The sequence below is a fragment of the Rhinolophus ferrumequinum genome, chromosome 21 (genome assembly GCF_004115265.2).
Source record: "Rhinolophus ferrumequinum isolate MPI-CBG mRhiFer1 chromosome 21, mRhiFer1_v1.p, whole genome shotgun sequence".
NCBI lineage: Eukaryota > Metazoa > Chordata > Mammalia > Chiroptera > Rhinolophidae > Rhinolophus > Rhinolophus ferrumequinum.
This window is the reverse complement of record NC_046304.1, coordinates 21,292,123-21,311,492: the sequence shown is the minus strand read 5'-3', so window position 1 is coordinate 21,311,492 and position 19,370 is coordinate 21,292,123. Positions and strand designations below refer to the sequence as shown.

The following is a 19,370-nucleotide window of genomic DNA, read 5'->3' as shown; positions in this document are numbered from 1 at the left end:
CTGAGCAGAAAAATCAGAATGTCTGCCTGCACAGAGGAATGAAATAGCGTGGCTTGTTTGGAGAAGGGCAGAACAGGACAGAGCTGAGTCGTGAGGTGCAGGGGAGAAGAGGCCAGAAGTAGCTCTGTGGGACCCAGCTCATCGACCCCCTTGTATGTCAGCCCAGCCAAGGAGTGTGCAGCCATGGAAGGGTTTAAGCAGGGAGTTTGCTTCCCAGAAAGATCCCCCTGGCTGCTATGTGGAAAATGCATGGAGGTGGAAGGGAGTGGGGGCAGGGAGACTGGGCAGGTGGCTGTGGCAATTAACCAGGTAGAGGTGAGTAGCATGACCCTGGTGCAAGGCTGAAGCTACAGGGGTTGAGAGAAGGAAATTAACTGAAGGAAGGGATATGTACAAGGGAGGGTGCCGCTAACCTGCCCCCTTCGATTCTCTGGTTTGGGAGAACAGGCTTGTGGAACTTCAGCTGAACTTCTAGGGTGCAGCAAAGACTCAGACTGTAAATCAGCAGCACCCATGGGCCACCCTGGAGAGCCTCAAGCCATCCCTCTGCCATGCCTCCAAAGCCATTGGCACTGTGAGGTGTCACATACTGGCAATGAGCCTAATTTATATTCCAGCATGTTGGAACATGCTGAGGTGCGAATCTTAGGCTTTGCTCCATTGCTGAGAAATAGCAGCATGTTTTTGGGGGGGAGGGACTGTTTCACAGCAGGGTGCACAGAGCCCAGGGTGCTTCATCAGATAGATGGGATGGAGACACTGGCTCTGCCTCTGACTTACCGCATGACCTTGGGCGAGTCACCTCACCTCTCATGGACTCAGTTTCTTCCTCTGTAACAATGGGAGTAGCGTAGGGTTGCTGGTTGGTTTGAATGAGATCCTGTGTGTGAGCGTTTGGCACAGCTGACGCTAGCAGGCATTTGGTCGCAATTAGCCGCCTAGGGAAGATCTGCAACTCTGATTAGGAACTCCTGAAGCTCTCATCAAACACAGGCTCACCCCCCTCGCACTCCAGAAAAGACAGTTGATAGGGCTGGAGACACAGCAAAGCCTATTAAGAAACTGATATTTGATCCTCCGAACAGCTCTTTAGAACGCACTCGGGGCCGGCACACCCATCATTTCCTTTGGTCCCCATGGTCTCCCTGTGAGGCAGGTGTGGCCAGTCCATTTGACACATGAGAAAGCAGAGTCACAGAACCAAAGGCTGGAAGAGCCTGGACTTCATTCCCATCTAATCTTGAGAGGTATTCTTGCCCCCATTCTTCAAATGAGGAGGAATCAGAAGGTCAGAGAAATTAAGAAAACGAGACCAAGGTCACACGACTGGTGGAACCAGGATTCCCGCTTGGATCTGCCCCAGTAAAAAAAAGCCTGTGATCTCTACTCCAGTGATGCCTCTGCAAATAACCCACCCTCTCTGAGCCTCAGTTTCCTCAATGGCACATTGGGACAATAGTGTCTATTTTGCAAGCTTGTTGTGCGAACCCGTTATCACTTTCATCACAAATGTCTCTACTCCTGTCTTCCTGACTTGGTGGCCCGCAGGCACCCAGGGTGCAAGATATAAGGAGGTGCTCACTCTCAGGTGGGGGTGAATACAGGCCCCGGAAGTGAGTACTTCCTTAACTTCTGGGCCCTTCGGCACCTCATCTGCCTCATCCTGATTTGGAGGTGAGGAAATTCTGACTGGAGCTGGCGAAGCTTGGAGAGGACACGCAAGTCTGGCTGTACGGCATGCTGAGGTAACAGCAAAAGCTGGAAGCAGGTGCTGCTGCAGAGGCACACGGCCCGACAGAAACAAAGAGCTGGAACAAATGCGACACAGGTGGACTTTGCTTCATGTCCTTGTTCCTCGAGAGCCGCGTCCTGTAAATCGATGTGCATTTATCAATGATGCCGCCCTACCGCCTTGATGATCTGAAGCCGTTTTATCTCCATTTCTACCCGGCCAGCTCCTGAACTAACTGGGCGTGTGCCTCTAGCCTATGTATCTCTGTATTCCCAGGACCTAGCCGAATATTCGACAGGTAATAGTTGCTCGTTAGATGTTGAATGAACGAAAGAATGCTTTGTCTTTCATTTTGAAAGCCCTTAATCTTCTTAGGTCCTTTGATATTTTAATCACAAGTCGTAGCACTATGGTACGATGAAAATGAGAGCTTCCTGGGAGGCTAGTCTTTCTGCCAATCTGAGACAGTCAGGCATGGGGGCGCTCAATAAATATTAGCCCAATTTTAAAAACTAGTAAATGGCAGAAGGACAATTTGATTCCAAAGCTTAGGCGTGCTCCAATATAGTGGCTGTCTCTGTCACCAGCTAGAGTCCCTTCTACCTAAACCCCCAAAATTGTGCTCCTCATCTTGCCCTGTGGCACCTGCCCAAATCTTCACCCATTTTCAGACATTGCCCCTTCTTACAGAAACACTGGCACCCCCAGCAGAACTTACATCCTTCTGGCACAAGGACTGCAAATAGGATTCATCTCCCTCGTAGTAGCAGCCAGAATTGTTGGGCTGAAAAAAACTATGAGACCCAGAAGGAAAGAGTGTTGTGATCAATCAATTATGTCTGCTATGGACCTAGGAAAGAGAGCGGCATCATGCTTGCTGTGTATATGTCAGCTGGGCCCTAATTCAACACGTCAGGAAAGCAATCTGATTCAGCTACTAAAAATCTTCGGCATTTGTAAATCGGCGATGGCTTTGACCCATCATCATGCAAGCTTTGCTACTAAAGTTACGTGTTACTCAACTCCAGACCTCCATTGGGGAAGAACTAGAAGACAGTGACGTTCTCTGAGAAGATCCTGGAAAAGTTGAAATATGTTTTTAACGAGAAAACATGAAATTGGTAAGAATGTGCTATGAGGATTTCAGTGTCTTGTGGGTAGTTCCTTATTTGACCTTTTCTTGATCAGCCTTTAGAATCAGCCTGCCTTTGGGACTGTTTTCAGCCCTAGCATTAATTGGAACATCTGCTTTTCCTCTGTAAACATCATAAACCATCATTCGCTTTTCATTGATGCATCATGTTCAATGCAGGCCCTGTAGAATAACATGAAATTCACCAGGAACACGACGGAACACATTTCTGATTCCCGCCTTTCTTCTCGCCCATCCCACACCCGTTCAAAAGAAGGGCAGTTCCCAGAAGGTGTGTAGTGAGGCAGGTGCAAAGAGTAATGTGTGTCTTATCTCAGGGTTGGTATCCAGGTAGGAACCACACGCATGCGGGAGAGTTAAGCCCACCCAAGTCCCCGGGGTAGGTGCTGGGAAGGTGTAGGACAGGTGAAGTTCAACCAATCTCCAATGAGGGGGATACAAACTTCTTAGGTAAGAATTCCCAAGAAATGTTCCAGAAAGGATCCGGGCGTGACCCCAGGAACACCAAGTGGGCACATATTCCTATCAGTCCAGCAGGCAGCATTTAGAAGTAGACAGAGGGTTGTAGTCACGGGATCAGGCAAGCAACTGTAAAAAGAACTTGTAACAGGGTCCATGAACCCAGAAAACACATCCTGTAGAAGCTCAGACTTCAGAACTCAGGTGCAGAATCTCTACTAATAATAATGTGTATTAGCTAATTTTTATTCAGTGAGTCCCCTCTGCCTGGCACTTTCCATCCATCATCTCAAAGGTAGTCAGACCATAGAGTAAGATGTGCTCCACTGTGGGGGAGTGCACCCCAGAACAGCTGACTGTGGCAGGACTCGGTGCCCCCTCCCCGGTATATCTGGGCTGCTCTGTCTTGAATGCCCCCTGCTCCCAGTCTGCTTTTCCTGGCATCGGAACAGGCTGGGGCAGCAGGAGTCATGTCAGTGCGGTTAGAAGTGGGGAGTGGCGGCAGCAGAGGGAAATGGTGACGGGACTGTGGACCGTTTGTAGCCACACTTTCTCCTTCACTTTTCTGAGCCTCTGCCCGCCTTGAAGGCAGGGAACCCCTCCTGGGTCCTGCTTCCCACATCGGCTTACAGTTAGGCGGATGTTCTCTGTAGTCAGCCTTGGCTCACTAGAAATGGGCTCCTTTTTATTAATCCACTTGCCTTGGCACTCCGTTCCTAGTTGTGGCGTGGTGACCTGTTGGCCAGGCTTAGGGAGGGGAAGTGCTTCTGAGACTGTCACAGTATTCCTTAGAGAGGACCAGATGCCACCTCTTCTCAGCCATTGCATCTCGGTCTGCGTTAATAATTATCTGCTCTCTGCCAGCTCAGCTGCATTATTCATTGTGTACAGTATCCGGCACATAGTAGGTGTCCAGCCAGGATACTGTGACTCCAAAGTCTGTGTTCTTCCAAAACTCCCACCTGCCTCTTACTAGAGCCCCTCTTAGCTGTCTCCCTGGGGGTATGAGGTTCTGGAAGCAGAAGAGAGCTGGGATGATGGGCACATGGGCAGGGCTCAGCAGGCAGCCAGAAGCCGAAACTGGCACCACTGGCCTTTCTGACAGCGTCAGCATGGCCCTGCTAAGACCAGGAGCCAATCTAAGGGATCCATTTCCACCTGCTAAATACCACCGGTGGCACCACCTCTGTCCCTAGGGAGAATTCTGCAACAGCCCTCCATATCCATCCCATCAGTGCCCACCAGGCAGCTTCCTTCTGTGCACTCCCACAGCACTTGGCACCACCCAGCACCAGTCTGCCAGGCTACCCTCCCTACTAGGTGGTTCCTAAAGGGCTGACTCATCTCTGCATCCCCACCGCCTGGGCCGGTGCCTAAAACACGAGAGGTGTTCTGTAACCGTTCACTACGCGAATGAATGGATGAGCCACACACGTGGTCCCAGATGGAACAACATCTCAGATTCCATTTCTACAGCCAAATAACAACTCGTTCCTTCCCCTGCTCCTGCAGGGCTCAGGCACGATGCAAATTACAAACAAGAATGCTCACTGCCTGGGCTGAGGATTTTCTTTTTCCACACGGTGCTTTCAGACCCATGATGGCCCTTTTGAACTTGATAGTAATTCAGCTGGAATGTGCTCTTATCAGCATTTCCAAGATGAGGGATCAAGATCCAAAAGGATGAAATGACTTCTCTAGATCAGTGAAGAGTCAGCGCTGAGAGCTGGGGCTGCCTGATTCCCAATTCCGTGCCTAACTGTTTTCTTTCAACCAGACACAGCCCATTACGCTCCTACTATGTGCCAAGTATGAGAATCCAGAAATGAATATGCGACAATCCCTACTCTGTTCAGGAGACAGACAGTGGAGGGCCTCAACAGAAAGAGCAACCATCCCGTTGCGGAGTCTCATTTGAAACTGCCATGAAGCCCGGATGCCCACCCACCCCTCCACCCTCCACCAGCCCAGATGCTGTCCAACTTGAAAGGCTCTGGTTTTCCACATCCCACTTCATAGCCTCAAGTCAGGCCGAATTTGGGATTCTCACAAGAGGTGTCAGGACGGATTCGTCAGCAGAGGTCTGGCCTTTCAAAGAACTTTCCAGATGAAAACCTGGAGCACCTCCCAGTTGCCCTCTGCCTCCCTGAGCCATCCACCAATAGAACATTGGCTCACAAAATGTTTGAACTACAGGCAAACACTGTCAGCCATCGCTCCCCTTGGTGCTGTTTTCCCAGTGGACAGACAGATTGTCAGTCGCTTGATGCTCGTTTCTTCTGTGTGGCACTCACACATCTCCTCCTGCGAGGTCTGCAGCTCTCTCTGGACAGCTGCCCAGCAGGAAAGGCCTGGGCTGTGCTTCAGACTTGGAGAGTGGAGACAGGCGGGCCTCTTAGTGAAAACGGCACAGGAAGTGTCATGTCCCAGCAAATGGGTGCAGGAGCATGGAGGAGGGAGGGTCCCATTACCATATCATACATTCAAAGAATGCTAAGCGTTCTTCTAACAACCCAAACATATAAAGGGTAAAGTCAGGAGAGCCACTCTCTAGCTGTAGGACCTCGGACAAGGCATTTAGCGCTGCAGAGCCTTAGTTTCCCCATCTGAAAATTGGGGAGAACAACATCTACATAATGGGCTTTGTGAGCCTTCAAAGGTAGGAAGTATATAAAGCAATCAGCACCATGCCCAACTCGTGGGAAGCACTCAACGATTGTTCATCCTTCTCTTCCCCCACATCCCCGCCCCAGAAAAGTAGCCTCTAGAGAGAGTGCTATTAATGATGACATAAGATAGACGGTGGCCTCCTGGTTGGGAAGAAGGGACAAGTGGTTGCAAAGGGGCTATGTGTCCCTCACCTCCTCATTTCCAGGGACCTGCCCCATAGAGGTGATTCCAGGGGGGTTGTTGAACTTGCTCTTTTAATCTCATTGTGGAGAACAGCACCGTCATGCAACATTTCTCGGAACTTAATAGGTGATCGGAAATTCCCGGCGCAGGAACAGATAATGGAGCAAGCCAATTTTAAATAAGATCCAGTCTTTGCTGGCCGCCCACAGTGGTCTCCTTCCACATACATCCTCTGCTCTATTTAATTTCCAAACACATTAATTGCAACTTCAGAAAACAAAGGGTAGATTCATTTTGTTTACTGGACGCCTAATAACCCATCTGACAGACGTTCTCACTTCCCAATTGTGTGCAATGTGTTTGAGGAGTTAGAAAGAGAAAAACAACGAAACTGAATGGCTGTCTTGAACATGCATGTTACTTTGAAAACAGCCTAATGAGAAATTTCAGTAACTCACTGAGAGGAAAGCTCAATCAACTCAGGGAGAAAAAGAAAGGCTGACTTTAGAGGCATTTTGGAGCAACACAATTTCATTGCGTACAAGTGTAATAAGCAAGAAGAGACAAGAAACCCACTATCTAGGAGCAGCCCTAAAGGTCAGGATGAATGAATGGGTTGGAGGTTTGAAGTTTGCCGGCCCAGTTGTGTGCTGGTAAGTGGAGATTTCAGCAGTCCTTAAGGGAGCTTACACATAATGTATTTTCTTAAGTAGATACGTGGTATAGAAATGTTGTTTGCACTGTTAATTGGACCAGAAAACTGTGTCTTCCCAGGTACCAGCTTTTCCCAACCTTTCCCAGCAAGGGCTCCACTTTGTACTTCCTGGACTCTGTAAGGCAGGGTAGGGTGCCCCACACAAGTCACCCCGAACCTGGATGCTGGCACCTGGGAAGTGGAGCCTAGCCATTATCTCTAATCCCTGGCCCGTGCAAACATAACGCTTTAAAAGAAGAGCACAGACCCATGCCATCAAGCCCAGGTCTGCCTCCAAACTAGCTGTGAGACCTGGGGCAGGTCACTTCACCTGTCTGGGCCATAGACTCTCCATGTGCAATATGAGATGTTTGGGCAAGAATATTTTTGGCACCTGCACTTTCCCAGGATTCCCTGACTCTGAGATGCACCTCCCCCACTGCCAAACAGGAGAGCCCTAGTGTTAGCAAAGCACCAACCTCCCCCTGCCTGTTGGGAATAGAGCAAGTTGAGAGGGGAGTGTGAGTGTGAGCTGTAGCTACAAGGGACCGGGGGGCAAAGTGCACAGGCTTTGGAATTGGGCAAAGAGGGATTTCACCCTAGATTCTCCACTTACCAGCTCTGTGAACTGGCTCAGCCTCTCTGGGCCTCAGTTTCCTTATCTGTAAAATGGGGGTAATAATACCAAACTCATAGGGCTGTTGCAGAAATTAGTGATGGCAGAAGTAAAGTGAAAGGCACTCCAGGGAAGGCGACAAAGCCAGTCAGTGACTGAAGAGCGACTCTAAGATGTAGTAGAAGACAGTGAGACCCTCTCCCCATCCCCATGTCCATATTTCTTCAATTTAGAATGTGCCCCCTTGGTGGTGTCTATACGCTGTACCAATAACTGATTACAATTTAGTTGTTTGAATTCAAATGTAGGTTTTCAAAGTGGATGGTAAGCATCAAAGCATCTCCCTCTCGTACAGAACTCTACGGCCCCCGTATCTCAATGACTACCCTGGGCTTCTAACAACAGGTTTAAGATTATTAAGGAATAAGCAGTCTGTGGCACAGGGTGGTTTTCCATCCCCTGTAACTACTTCAAGATAAGCTTGGTATCGTGGAGACATAGCAGAGAGGGCAGGACCCCTCAATCCTCCTTATTCTTTAATTCATCCCTGACCGCCCCCAGCACCCCAAACTGTTATCTCTCTTCTGCCAAAAAGGACAAACACCGTAACTCCCCCCACCTCCCAGTATGGATTTCTAACTAGAAGAGATGTCTACTGTTATAATCTTCCAAACAAATCCACTTTCATTCTCTCAGGCCCCATCAGCACAGGCCAAGATTATCTTGCCCAATGTGCAGATGAGAAAAAGATAGAGGCTCAGGAATTGTTAGGTTCGTCCCCTGCAACTTCATGGGGCCGTTGAGAAAGTTGAAGGGGACGCGTCTCTAAAATGTAATGCACCGTGCAAACGTTAGCAATGAAGACGATGGTCACGGCCCCATTTTTATCTCAGGATCCCCCATCACTCCTGGAGATCCAGGTCTGAAATGCGCACCATTCATTCTCACAAATCGATCTAACCATGTGCAATTCTAGACTCTTAGCAACCCTACAAATCCAGCCTTGCCATCTGTGAGGGGGCTGTCATCACCTACCGGGAGAGCAGAGAAATGCCTGGGAGAATGGCAGGTCTGAAGAAGCGGCGAGCTCCACCTGGCAGTCTGGACTTAAATAAATTGTGTTTTCTGGCTGGGGGTCATAAGGCGTAAATTTGAAGCATGTGTTACTCTTACACATCATTATGCCCCGAATCGGGGAAAGAGAGCTGCGTCTTGTCCCAAGTTGGCTGCAGAATCGCACTGCGTGTAAATAGCTCTCAGACCTTTGATGTTGAGCTAGGAGGAAACTAATCCTTTCAGAAAAGCCAGGTTCCCGGAAGCGGAGGTCTCAGTCGGTGGGAAAGGAGGGGGGCAGAGGATACTGCCAGCGTGCGCCCTGTTGTCTCGGGGGCCCCTTCTCCTGACCCCACCAAGGTAAACAGTCTTAGTTCCTGAAAGGATTATTTCCTGTAACACCTCCACAGAGAAGCAAGCAAAAATGCTGAGGTACAATTACGTGGGAAGCTGAGAAGGCCACAGCAGAGAAAGGGAGTGGAGGGGAGCTGGACAAGATGTCAGTCTAAGCTCCCCACGAACCAGGCCAGGCTGGCCAGCCCTGAAGGGCGCCTCCCAGAGGTGGGCAGAGGGATGTGATAGCAGCACTTTGGAGCCCATTCATTCCTTCATTAACAAAACAGACACAGTCTCTGTTGGAGACGCTCGCTCTCTTGGAGCTTACAGGTTAGTGTAAGATAATGTCCAACAAATAATTTACTTACACACTTTGATAAACACTGTAAAGGAAAAATGCGGGGGTGTAAGGTTGTCTAACAGGAAACCCCAGTGTAAATGGAGGCTGGGAGGAGAGGTGGAGTGGTCAAGAGAGGACTTTGTAGAAGTGGCATTTAAGCCAAGGCCCGATCACACGTTGGCCAGGCAAAGGGTGTGGGGAGAACATTCTAGGCAGAAGAAACCGCATGTGGAAAGGGCCCCTTTCCATGCACATTCCAGGAGCTGAAGAGGCCAGTATGTTTGAAGCTTCTGAGAGAGGGGACAAAGGCAGACCGGGCCCACACCATACACGGCCCAGTGAGGATTTAGGACTTTATCCCAAATGCACCAGGAAACTGCAGCAGGGTCTTCGGCCTCTTTATGGTGGTCCTGACCTGATAGAGAACTTGGCCATCATGGATTGTCACTTGGCCATCTCTCAGACATGGCTGCAGTTACTCTCCAGCACCCTGCCCTGCCACTCAGGTTGCCAGCAGCCCGACCAAGCTCTGACCTGCATCCGTTCACGCCTGGCAACTCTGTGCACTTAACCCAGCACCTGTTCCCAGGAGAAAGCAGCAGGAAAGGTGGGACTGCCACGGAGGGGACCTGCAAGAACTGCCACCTGGGCCTAGGATGAGTACCAGGCCTGTGAGGGGGGCATAAAGGGTGCTGAGCAAGTCTCCATCAGTGAGTCTCTCCCACCTCAAGGACCTGTCTGCTCCCTCCTCTGTAGGGAGACTTTGGTCCATGGGACTTCAGGGCCACCTGCCCAGTGCCCGTCACAGAGCAGGCACTCAGTCAACGGTCAGCAGAAGTCAGCAATCCCCGAGGCAGCAATCCTCCATTTCTTCTTGGAAGTGGGGAAACTGAGGAAGGCTGGTATAGAGAAAGGAACGGGCTGAACTAGGAGTCCATGTCCCAGCTGGATGTAGCCTTGGGCAAGTCGTTTCCTCCCTCCATTCACTTACCTATAAAGTCAGGTGAGTGGACGAAGTGATCTCTAAGACCCCATTCAGTGCTCACACCTTGTCATACCCTCGGAAACGCGGAGAGGGTCAATACCTTTATTAAGGCCACCTCTCACGGTTGTGGCGGGGCTGGGCTCACAGCTGACTCCAGGAAGAGACAACACATTCTACCCCCAGCCCAATATTCTGAAGTTCAATTACCAAATGAGGGGGAGGAGGGTTAGAATTTGCAATCTGATTTTAAGCTGGCTCTACTTTCACTTACAAATCTCTTCGTAGAGATAGGAAAATTAATATTAGAAACCATGTGGGAGCCAGAGAGGTTATTTGGCCGGTCGACAAAGAAAAGCGCTATTGGAGCTCGCCAGAAGTCACCGCAGATGTGCTGGGCCCCTTGCAGTGGATGTGCTAACTACACATGCTCTATCTGTTCATTATCGTGGTCCCCAAAAGCATCTCTCTGGGGGGGGGCGGAGGGGCAAGTTCGTTAGCCACGTTCAGTAGCTACATACAATGGTGATGATCTAGCTCAGTTCTTTGAAAAAAATCGTGTTCCAGCTGTTCCCACCATGAAGCTGAGAGAGGAGGGCTTGTCTGCCCTGAAATAGTGCAGCTGGCCAGGGACTCTCCACTGTTTGGCACAGTGGAGAAAAATGTGGAATCTGGTGTTTTGCTGACCCTTCCTACAGACCGTGAAGGCAGGTAGCAGGGCTTGTACTTCTTTGCAATCCCCATAATCCTTGCACATAGTCGAAGCACATGCCTATGAATATTGATGGGCTGATAGAAAAAGCAAGGCATAGAGGAAGAGTATATGGCTCAGAAATATCCCAATAACGAAGACCCAGAAAGAGCACATATGTTTGAATCAGACAGTCCTGGATTTGAATTCCAGCTTCTCGCTGTGTGACCTTAGGCAAGTCACTTAACCTCTCTGGGCCTTCACTTCTTCCTCTATACAGTGGGAGCAGCAATACCCACCCATGATCATAATCGCAAGGGTTAAATGAAACAACATAGATAAGCGTCTAGCACAGTGCCTGGAACATGGTAGAGGCCCCTCTCCCTTCCTTCCATCCAGCCATCAAGCTCTGCATGAGAAAGGCAGCCTCCAGCACTCACCCCTGCTATTTACCTGCCTCTGCACTGAAGGATGGGAAGCCAAAGAGCATCCCTGTGGCCTCCACACTGCAGGAAGGGACAGTGCAATGGAATATAGTCAGGGAAGCAACCTGAGCCCAAATCTCAGTGGCTGCAAGAATCCAATACATTTAGCCTGGCTCTCTTCCAGCCAATTTTGCCAGATGTAATTTGGCTTCTGCTCGAGCTTCCAAAGCAGTTATGTAATCATAATAACCATAGCATTTGTAGAAAGCTTTTATAGTTTCAAAGCACTTTTGCATGTCTTACCTCAGTTGATCCTCTCGATAACCTTGAGACGTAGCTAGGCAAGGACTAGGACCACCATTTTATAGACAGAGAAATTGAGACTTGGAGGGTGTCTTTGGTTCACCCTGAGTCACACAACTAATAAGTGGCCGCATCAAACTTGAACAACGATCTCTGCATTCCTTTCCCTGGGCTTTTCCCACACCATCACATTGCATCTTTGTCGTCATGCTTTCATCCAACGAAAGTGGACTGAGCACCTACTGTGTACCAGGCAAGGTACTAAGTGCTGGGATTCAGAATGAAAGGCAGAGTCAAGTTCAGAAGAGATGCAGGACCAGCTAATCAGGGCCATGGGAGAGCTGCCATGAGGGAGTAAGGGGAACAGGGAGGGGTGGGCGGTGGTAAACCCAACTTGGTCCAGGGGCTCAGGAAGGCTTCCTGGAGGAGGAGATGCATCAATCCCGTCTTGGAGAACAAAGTTAGAGGTTGCCCAGGCAGAGAGCCCGAGGTTGTCCAGGCAGAAAGAGGAATGAGGGGACTTCTGGGCAGCAGAAGCAGCAAAAAGAAAGCCACCAAGGTGTGAACCAGCAATGCATATCCAAGGGTACAGCAAGGTGTTTGATCTGGCTCCACCCACCCACCTATGCACTCATTCATTCAACATATATTTCAAGAGCAGCCCTATGTACCAGGCACGGTGCTAGCTACCAGAGACAGATACTGCAGCAGATGGAGTCCCTGAGCCCGTGGAGCTTGCCTTCCAGTGGATTTCCAGGGACTCCCATGGGAAGCAGTAGGATGAAGTAGGGAGAGGCATCACAAAAGGCTGAGTATGGAGGGCCTGGATTTCAGCTGAGGGTGCCTGAGGAGCCCTGATGGATTTTATGCACAGGGTTGACAAGATCAGGTTTGCATTTCAGAGAGAGCAAACCACAGTTAACTTACAGGGTGGGCTGGAGAAGGTTGTATAGAGTCCGGGAGAGCCCAACTAGGAAATTGCAGCAACCCAGGACAGAAATGACTGGATCCTGAGTCACAGCAGTGCAGAAGACAAAAAAGCAAAAACGCAAGATGGTTGTAGAGAAGGGTTGATGGACTTTGTTGGTTAATGGGACATGGGGGTGAGGAAGAGGAAGAGTGGACAGCCGCTGTGAGAATCTGGCTTGAGCCCCTTGGCAGGTGGCAAAGCTATTTCCCATCTCGAGTTTGGAAGAACCATCCGGGGCACTGGAGAGCCCGAGGAAGATTTGTTTCCGCTGGGACATGCTGAGTGTCAGGAATCTGTGGATCCCCCTGCGGTCATGTTTATTAGGCAGTGGGATCAGTGTGTCTGGCGCCCAGGAGAGATGTCAGGGCCAGAGGTGTGGATTGGAAGAGCTTAGGAATGATGCTTGACACTTGAAAGTGGACAGGACACCATAGGGAGCATACAGAGGGAGGAGAGATCAGGTCCCATTGTAATAAATCCCAAAGGGTGTCCAGATTTGATGCCAGAATCCCACTTGGCAAAAGTCATGCCATTGGCCAGGGCAAGGAATCATTGGTCCCCTCTTGGGGGGGGTTGATTGTGATGGGCTGCGGGGACTCTGGCCTAATGTTGGGTTTCTGGGGTCTCACCATTCTCCAGAGCCCAGTCTGAAGTCACCCATGTGCTCTCTCTCTCTCTCTTTCTCTCTCTTTCTCTTCTCTCCTTCAGGTGTTTACAAAATATGGGAAGTGTTACATGTTTAACTCAGGCGAGGATGGCAAACCTCTACTCACCACGGTCAAGGGGGGGACAGGCAACGGGCTGGAGATCATGCTGGACATTCAGCAAGATGAGTACCTGCCCATCTGGGGAGAGACAGGTGAGCTGGGCCCACAGACCGGGGCAGCGGGTGATGGCAGAGGGCTGCAGGACTCTGAAAGACCAGTTTGCCTCAGGTGGGCTGCCGTGGCCCAGCCTCTGAAGGACTGTTCTCCATCCAGGGGTTGGTGACATGCTGGTGAATGAATGGTAAGGGCATCCCTGGCATGGACTGGGATGAGTTTCCTCACATTTCACTAGATGGGAGAGGGGTAGATGGTGGGAATACTGGAAAGGGAAGGCAGGTAGGGTGAAGGGAGGTATTGGCAGGAGGCATAGATGAAGGTTTGAACCAACAAGCCTGGGCAGGTGAGTGGCTTGATTTCAGGAGAGGAGAAAGGGATGGACAAGCCCCTTCTTCTCTCAGCCATCTTGAATAACCCAACCCAATTAGGAAGCCCAATGGAAAGAAAGCAGGCTACTCCCGCTGGGGGCAAGTGGAGGGTCTGTGCAGTGTTGGAAAGCCAAAGGGTACGGACTCGGGGGGATGCCATCATGACTGTGTGAGCCCCGGTGGGGGAGGACATGTATACAGGCCCCAAGCTTATTTCATGCATTCATTTATTCACTTATTTATTCAGTAAACAATTCATTCGCGATATATTCTATCTCAGGCTTTGCACCAAAGCAAGGATGTTAGGGAGAAAAAGACTGATTCCTTGATCATGCCTCGAGGAAGAGACACACACGATTGCAGTCCCGTGTGACACCAGTGTGCCCAGTGCTTGGAGGGACGGCAGCCTCCATGGGGGTGGGGAAGGGAGGGTCAGGGAAAGTATCCTAGTGCATGGGGTATTTGAACGGGGTCTTGAGATGATCCCGGATTATGCAGGTGGGTCCCCATAAGAGGGATGCAGAAGGGTCAGACAGAGCGGGCAATGTGAGGGTGGAGGCAGAAATTGCAGTGATGTGGCCAGCAAGCCTAGGGATGCCAGCAGCCTCTAGAATTGTTTTTTTCTTTAAATTAAAGTTTATTGGGGTGACAATTGTTAGTAAAGTTACATCAATTTCAGGTCTACAATTCTGTATCACATCATCTATAAATCCCATTGTGTGTTCACCACCCAGAATCAGTTCTCCTTCCATCACCATATATTTGATCCCCTTTACCCTCATCTCCCACCCCCCACCCCCCTTACCCTCTGGTAACCACTAAACTATTGTCTGTGTCTATGAGATTTTGTTCTTTCAGTTGTTTGTCTTGTTCTTTTGTTGTTTTTGGTTTATATACCACATATCAGTGAAATCACATGGTTTTCTGCTTTTTCTGTCTGACTTATTTCACTTAGCATTATAATCTCAAGATCCATCCATGTTGTCACAAATGGTCCTATTTCATCTTTTCTTACCGCCGAATAGTATTCTATCGTGTATGTATACCACAACTTCTTTATTCATTCATCTATCGAAAGACATTTTGGTTGTTTCCATGTCTTGGCCACCGTAAATAAAGCTGCAATGAACATTGGAGCACACTTGTCTCTATAAATAAATGCTTTCAGATTTTTTGGGTAGATACCCAGGCGAGGGATTCCTGGGTCATATGATAATTCTATTCTTAAGTTTTTGAGGAACCTCCACACTGCCTTCCATAACGGCTGTACCCATCTGCGTTCCCACCAACAGTGTATGAAGGTTCCTTTTTCTCCACAGCCTCTCCAGCACGTGTTACTATTTGTCTTGTTGATGATAGCCATTCTGACTGGGGTGAGGTGATATCTCATTGTGGTTTTTATTTGCATTTCTCTGATGATTAGTGACGTTGAGCATTTTTTCATATTGGCCATTTGCATGTCCTCTTAGGAGAAATGTCTATTCAGGTCCTCTGACCATTTTTTAATTAGACTGTTGGTTTTTTTTGTTGTTGAGTTGTATGAGTTCTTTATATATTTTGGATATTAGCACCTTATCAGAGGTATTATTTGCAAATATCTTCCCCCATTCATTTGGTTGGAAGCACGGCAATATCTTGATGCTGGGTCGTTGCTCCCAAGGTTTGTGGGCACAGCCAGGTCTAGCCCTACCCCGGCCCTCAGGACAGAGGCAGCCTTCCAGACTTGCCAAGTCGTGGAGCCCCACAGACACCATCTTGCTTCCTTAGCATTCCCACCTCCTCTCAACCCCCGGAGGAAGGAGCTGAAGTCCTTATAGGAGATATTCGGGTGATGATGGAGAAGAAATTAATTGCAATATGGCTGCTGAAGGAGTGCCCACTGACAGCTTGATGACCGAGGCCATGTAGCAGGACAGGAAAGTGGCATGACAGAGGCAAACCCCAGCTCAAATCTGCTGCTCTTCCTTTACTAGCAGTGTGACTGAGAGCAAGTGAATGCGCCTCATTTACTTCATCTGTAAAATAGAGATCAATGAAACACATTAAACCCATCAAATGTACAAGATGGCTGAAGGGATCAAATGAGAGCTCTCTGCAAACTGTAAACAGCAGAAGCGTGATAATGACGACCAGGGGCTGGGGGAATAGTCACACATTGTTCATATCTCATACCTGTAACGGGTCCTAAAGCACCTCAACATCTGAAGTCTCATTCTGCTCAAAGCAGAGCTTCTGATACACGCTTGCCTTGCCTCAGAGGCAGCTTCATCTCTCAGAAATGTAAGGAAGCAGTGAGGGAACCACTCCTCTGGGTGTAGTTCTGACAGAAAGGACTTTGGACATCCATGAGTGAATTAGGAAAAGGTACCCCCTTTGGGTTGACCCAGCCCATTGGGCATATGCTTAGCCAATACAGGGTGACTATGAAAACTATCAAAAATGTCCTTTCCTCTGGGCTGACAATGTCCCATACCGGAATGCCCCCTTGGTCAAACATCCTTGAGCAGGGCACACTGGAAATACACAATTTTAAAGAAGGCAGGCTCTGTCACACGTGGACCTAATGCCCCTATTTGGGCCCTATGGAATGTCCGGAGTTTGGGATATTACATGTCCCAGGAATAAAAGGAACCTAGAGAACTCTAGTAGAGAGAGTTCAACACTTCTCCTCATTGCAGGAATTCTTTAATGTGCTACATCATGAGTTCTCCAAGATAGGAATATTGCACGCAGCATTTATTTCCCAAATGCCTTTGAATGGAAATCTTCTTTCTCATGGGGGAACTCACAAAATAGAGAAAGGATAGAAAAGCCGTTCTAGGCTATAGAAGTGCAGAATTCATGGCCGGCATTTTCTAAAGGAAATTAAATTGAAGGCAGGTGGGAGGTTGTTAAAAACGAAACTCTGTAGATGCCTCTGAGAAACTTCAAAGAAAAAAAGAAACAGACAGTGGGTTATCTAGGTTGCACAAGACAGAAACCGGATTCAAACAAGCTTAGGCATAAAAGGAATTGTATTGCCCTCGGAATCCAAGGCAAGCTCCAACAACCAAACAGCGGGAAGGCAAGGATGCAGCGTCAGAAACAACTAGAACCGAGGGCTTAGGCCCCTCAGGTTTCTCACTCCCTTTCATCTCTCCTCTTTCTGAATCCATTTATGCACTCTCACTAGAGACAGGCTTTTCCCACACATATATATTTTTTCACACATGGTTCCCAACGGTTTTATATTTTACATGTCCTACCACCACAAGAGACTATTGAGTCTCTCACTGGTCTCCTCTTAAAAAAAAAAAAAAAAAAAAAAAAAAAAAAAAAAAAAAAAAAAAACAGGGAAGGGAATCATTGGCCCAGTTCAGGTAGCTGCCCGCCCTTGGACCAATCCGTGATCAGCAGGGGACATGAGAGCCCTGAGGAAGCCGGGTAGATAGCAGCTAGAGAAGGAATTCCCAAGAGATAATAGCCATGCTAGGGGAGGTAGGGGCCAGGGTGAGAGTTGGCAGTAGGTTATATTTGAGGAAACCAGGTGTACAGGGTTTCTAATGAACTCAAATTCTGGGTAGATAGGCTCCAAAGTTGGAAAGACCACAAATGGCCCACTCCCATGTCCCTCTATCCTTCATTCACCTCAATGCAAAATACTTTTCTATCACATGTTACCTTCCTTGATTTCTCTAAATCCTAGTCTTGTAGAAAACCAAAATTGATGTTATGTGTGAGCAAAGGAATTATTTTGGGAGTCTATGCTCTAACAGTGATAAACATCCGGCCCTTTACTATCCCCATCGGTCTCATCACCTCCTACGCTGTCCCCTTGTTCATTTGGCTGTAGCCACCCTGGCTCCCTGTGGCTTCTGGAACACTCCAGGAACACTGTCACTGTAGGGCATCTGCATTCTCCATGCTCTCTGCCTAGGATTCTCTGTGCTCAGACCCACGTGGCTAATTGCCTCCCCTCCGTCCAGTCAGATCTCACCTTCTCCATGAAGCCTACCCTGACTGCCCTGGGTAAAATTGCACTCCACCTCACGCCTCACCCCTCTTTACCTGTTCTGCTTGTCCTTTCCTCTCGGACATATGTCACCTTCAAGTACACTATATGATTTCCTTACTTGTTTTTTCTTGTCTGTCCCCTTCCACTAAAATATATGCTCCAAGACGTTAGAGACGTGGACTGTCTGGCTCGCTGACATATACAAGGGCAGTAAATGATTTGTTGATATATTTGTTGAGAGGGGGGAAAAATTGCTGTAATTGTGCACGCGGGTGGGGCCCGGATGAGGGAGACATTATGTGCCTTAATGAATAGCTACTATGTGCTGTGAACATTCTACCCCAGGAACCCTCCCAGTTACCTGCTAACAAGGTGTTATAATCCCCCTTGAAAGATAAAGAAACTAGAGCCCAGAGAGGTTGCGTGAAGTTCCCAAGAACACACACCTCGTCAAGTAGTTGAACCAAGCTGAAAACCCACTTATGAACCCAAAAGTGATTCTCCTTCCACTACATTTCTTTAATGTTCAAAATGTGATTGTAAAAGCACTACCATGAAAATAGCTCAGGGAAAAATAAAAAGGTTCAGGTGACATCTCTGAAGAGAGAATGGCATATAATGATAGGTCTGTTGAAGTTCTTCTTTTCTATTTGCTCTGGTTTTTTCAATAGCGTAATCCTTGTATTGAACAAAAGCTTTAGCACAGCCCCAGTATATAAAACACATGAAGACAGAGCTGTTCCAGTTCAGCTGGAGATGAGGACCCCCGTTTGATTTCTTCATGCTCACTGTGGTTGACCGTGGGACTTCTGGTTGAACACAGTGAATTGGACATACGTCCATGAGTCTCCCTCCCTAAACTCCATCTAAATGGCAAAAAAGGATTTTTTTTAATTAATTAATTTATTTTTTTTGTATGAGGTATAAGCCCACAAGGACAAAGAGGTTGGGAGAGAAGACAACAGTAGATGTCAGCCAATTTTGGGAAGATGGAAAACTGATGGTACCTGCTTGGCAGAGCAGGCAAAGCGAAAAGATAAGAGTCTACACCGAGAAGCCAACTAAAAGCCAACCAGTTCTCACCGTAGAACCTCAAGGAAGGATCAGGGATTGGAGGCCTGAGGTGCTGCATAAGACGGGAATGAGGGGCGAGTTAAAATTGGGAGGATTAGTTAGAAGTCCCCCCAGATATTGTCCGATAGCTCAAAGCAGCCGGATAAACCTCTCTCTGCCCCCAGCGGGAGATAAAAATTGAAACAAACAGCCTCTGGGCTTAAGGAAACCAGGCAAAGCTGAGGGCACGGTGAGGTGCTGTACAGAACACAGGGAGATGAGGTGAGATTCTGCTTACTGAGTGAGACCTCCAGCCATGCTCATGTATCCCACCCCCAAACAGAATTCTGGGGAAATCCCTTCCTGGAGACACTGAGAACCTCAAAAGATCCACAGAGAACGACAGGAGTTTCCAAACAAAATGGCCTAGTTAGATCACTCTAGAGTGAAGTCCCTTGGTAAGTCCTCCCACCCACAAGGAATGACTGTGTAGGCTTTAAGTACCTTTCAACTATGATTGTACA

At 48.6% G+C, this 19,370-nt stretch overlaps 1 protein-coding gene across 3 annotated transcripts in view; it reads left to right on the top strand.

The window, feature by feature from the left end:
• Positions 1 to 19,370, top strand: part of ASIC2 (acid sensing ion channel subunit 2) — a 1,003,508-nt gene that overhangs the window by 908,373 nt on the left and 75,765 nt on the right. For all 3 annotated transcript variants that reach the window (XM_033091177.1, XM_033091176.1, XM_033091174.1), the window contains exon 2: positions 13,316 to 13,466. In XM_033091177.1, the coding sequence (XP_032947068.1) occupies positions 13,316 to 13,466 (151 nt within the window). The remainder of the gene's footprint in view (positions 1 to 13,315; positions 13,467 to 19,370) is intronic.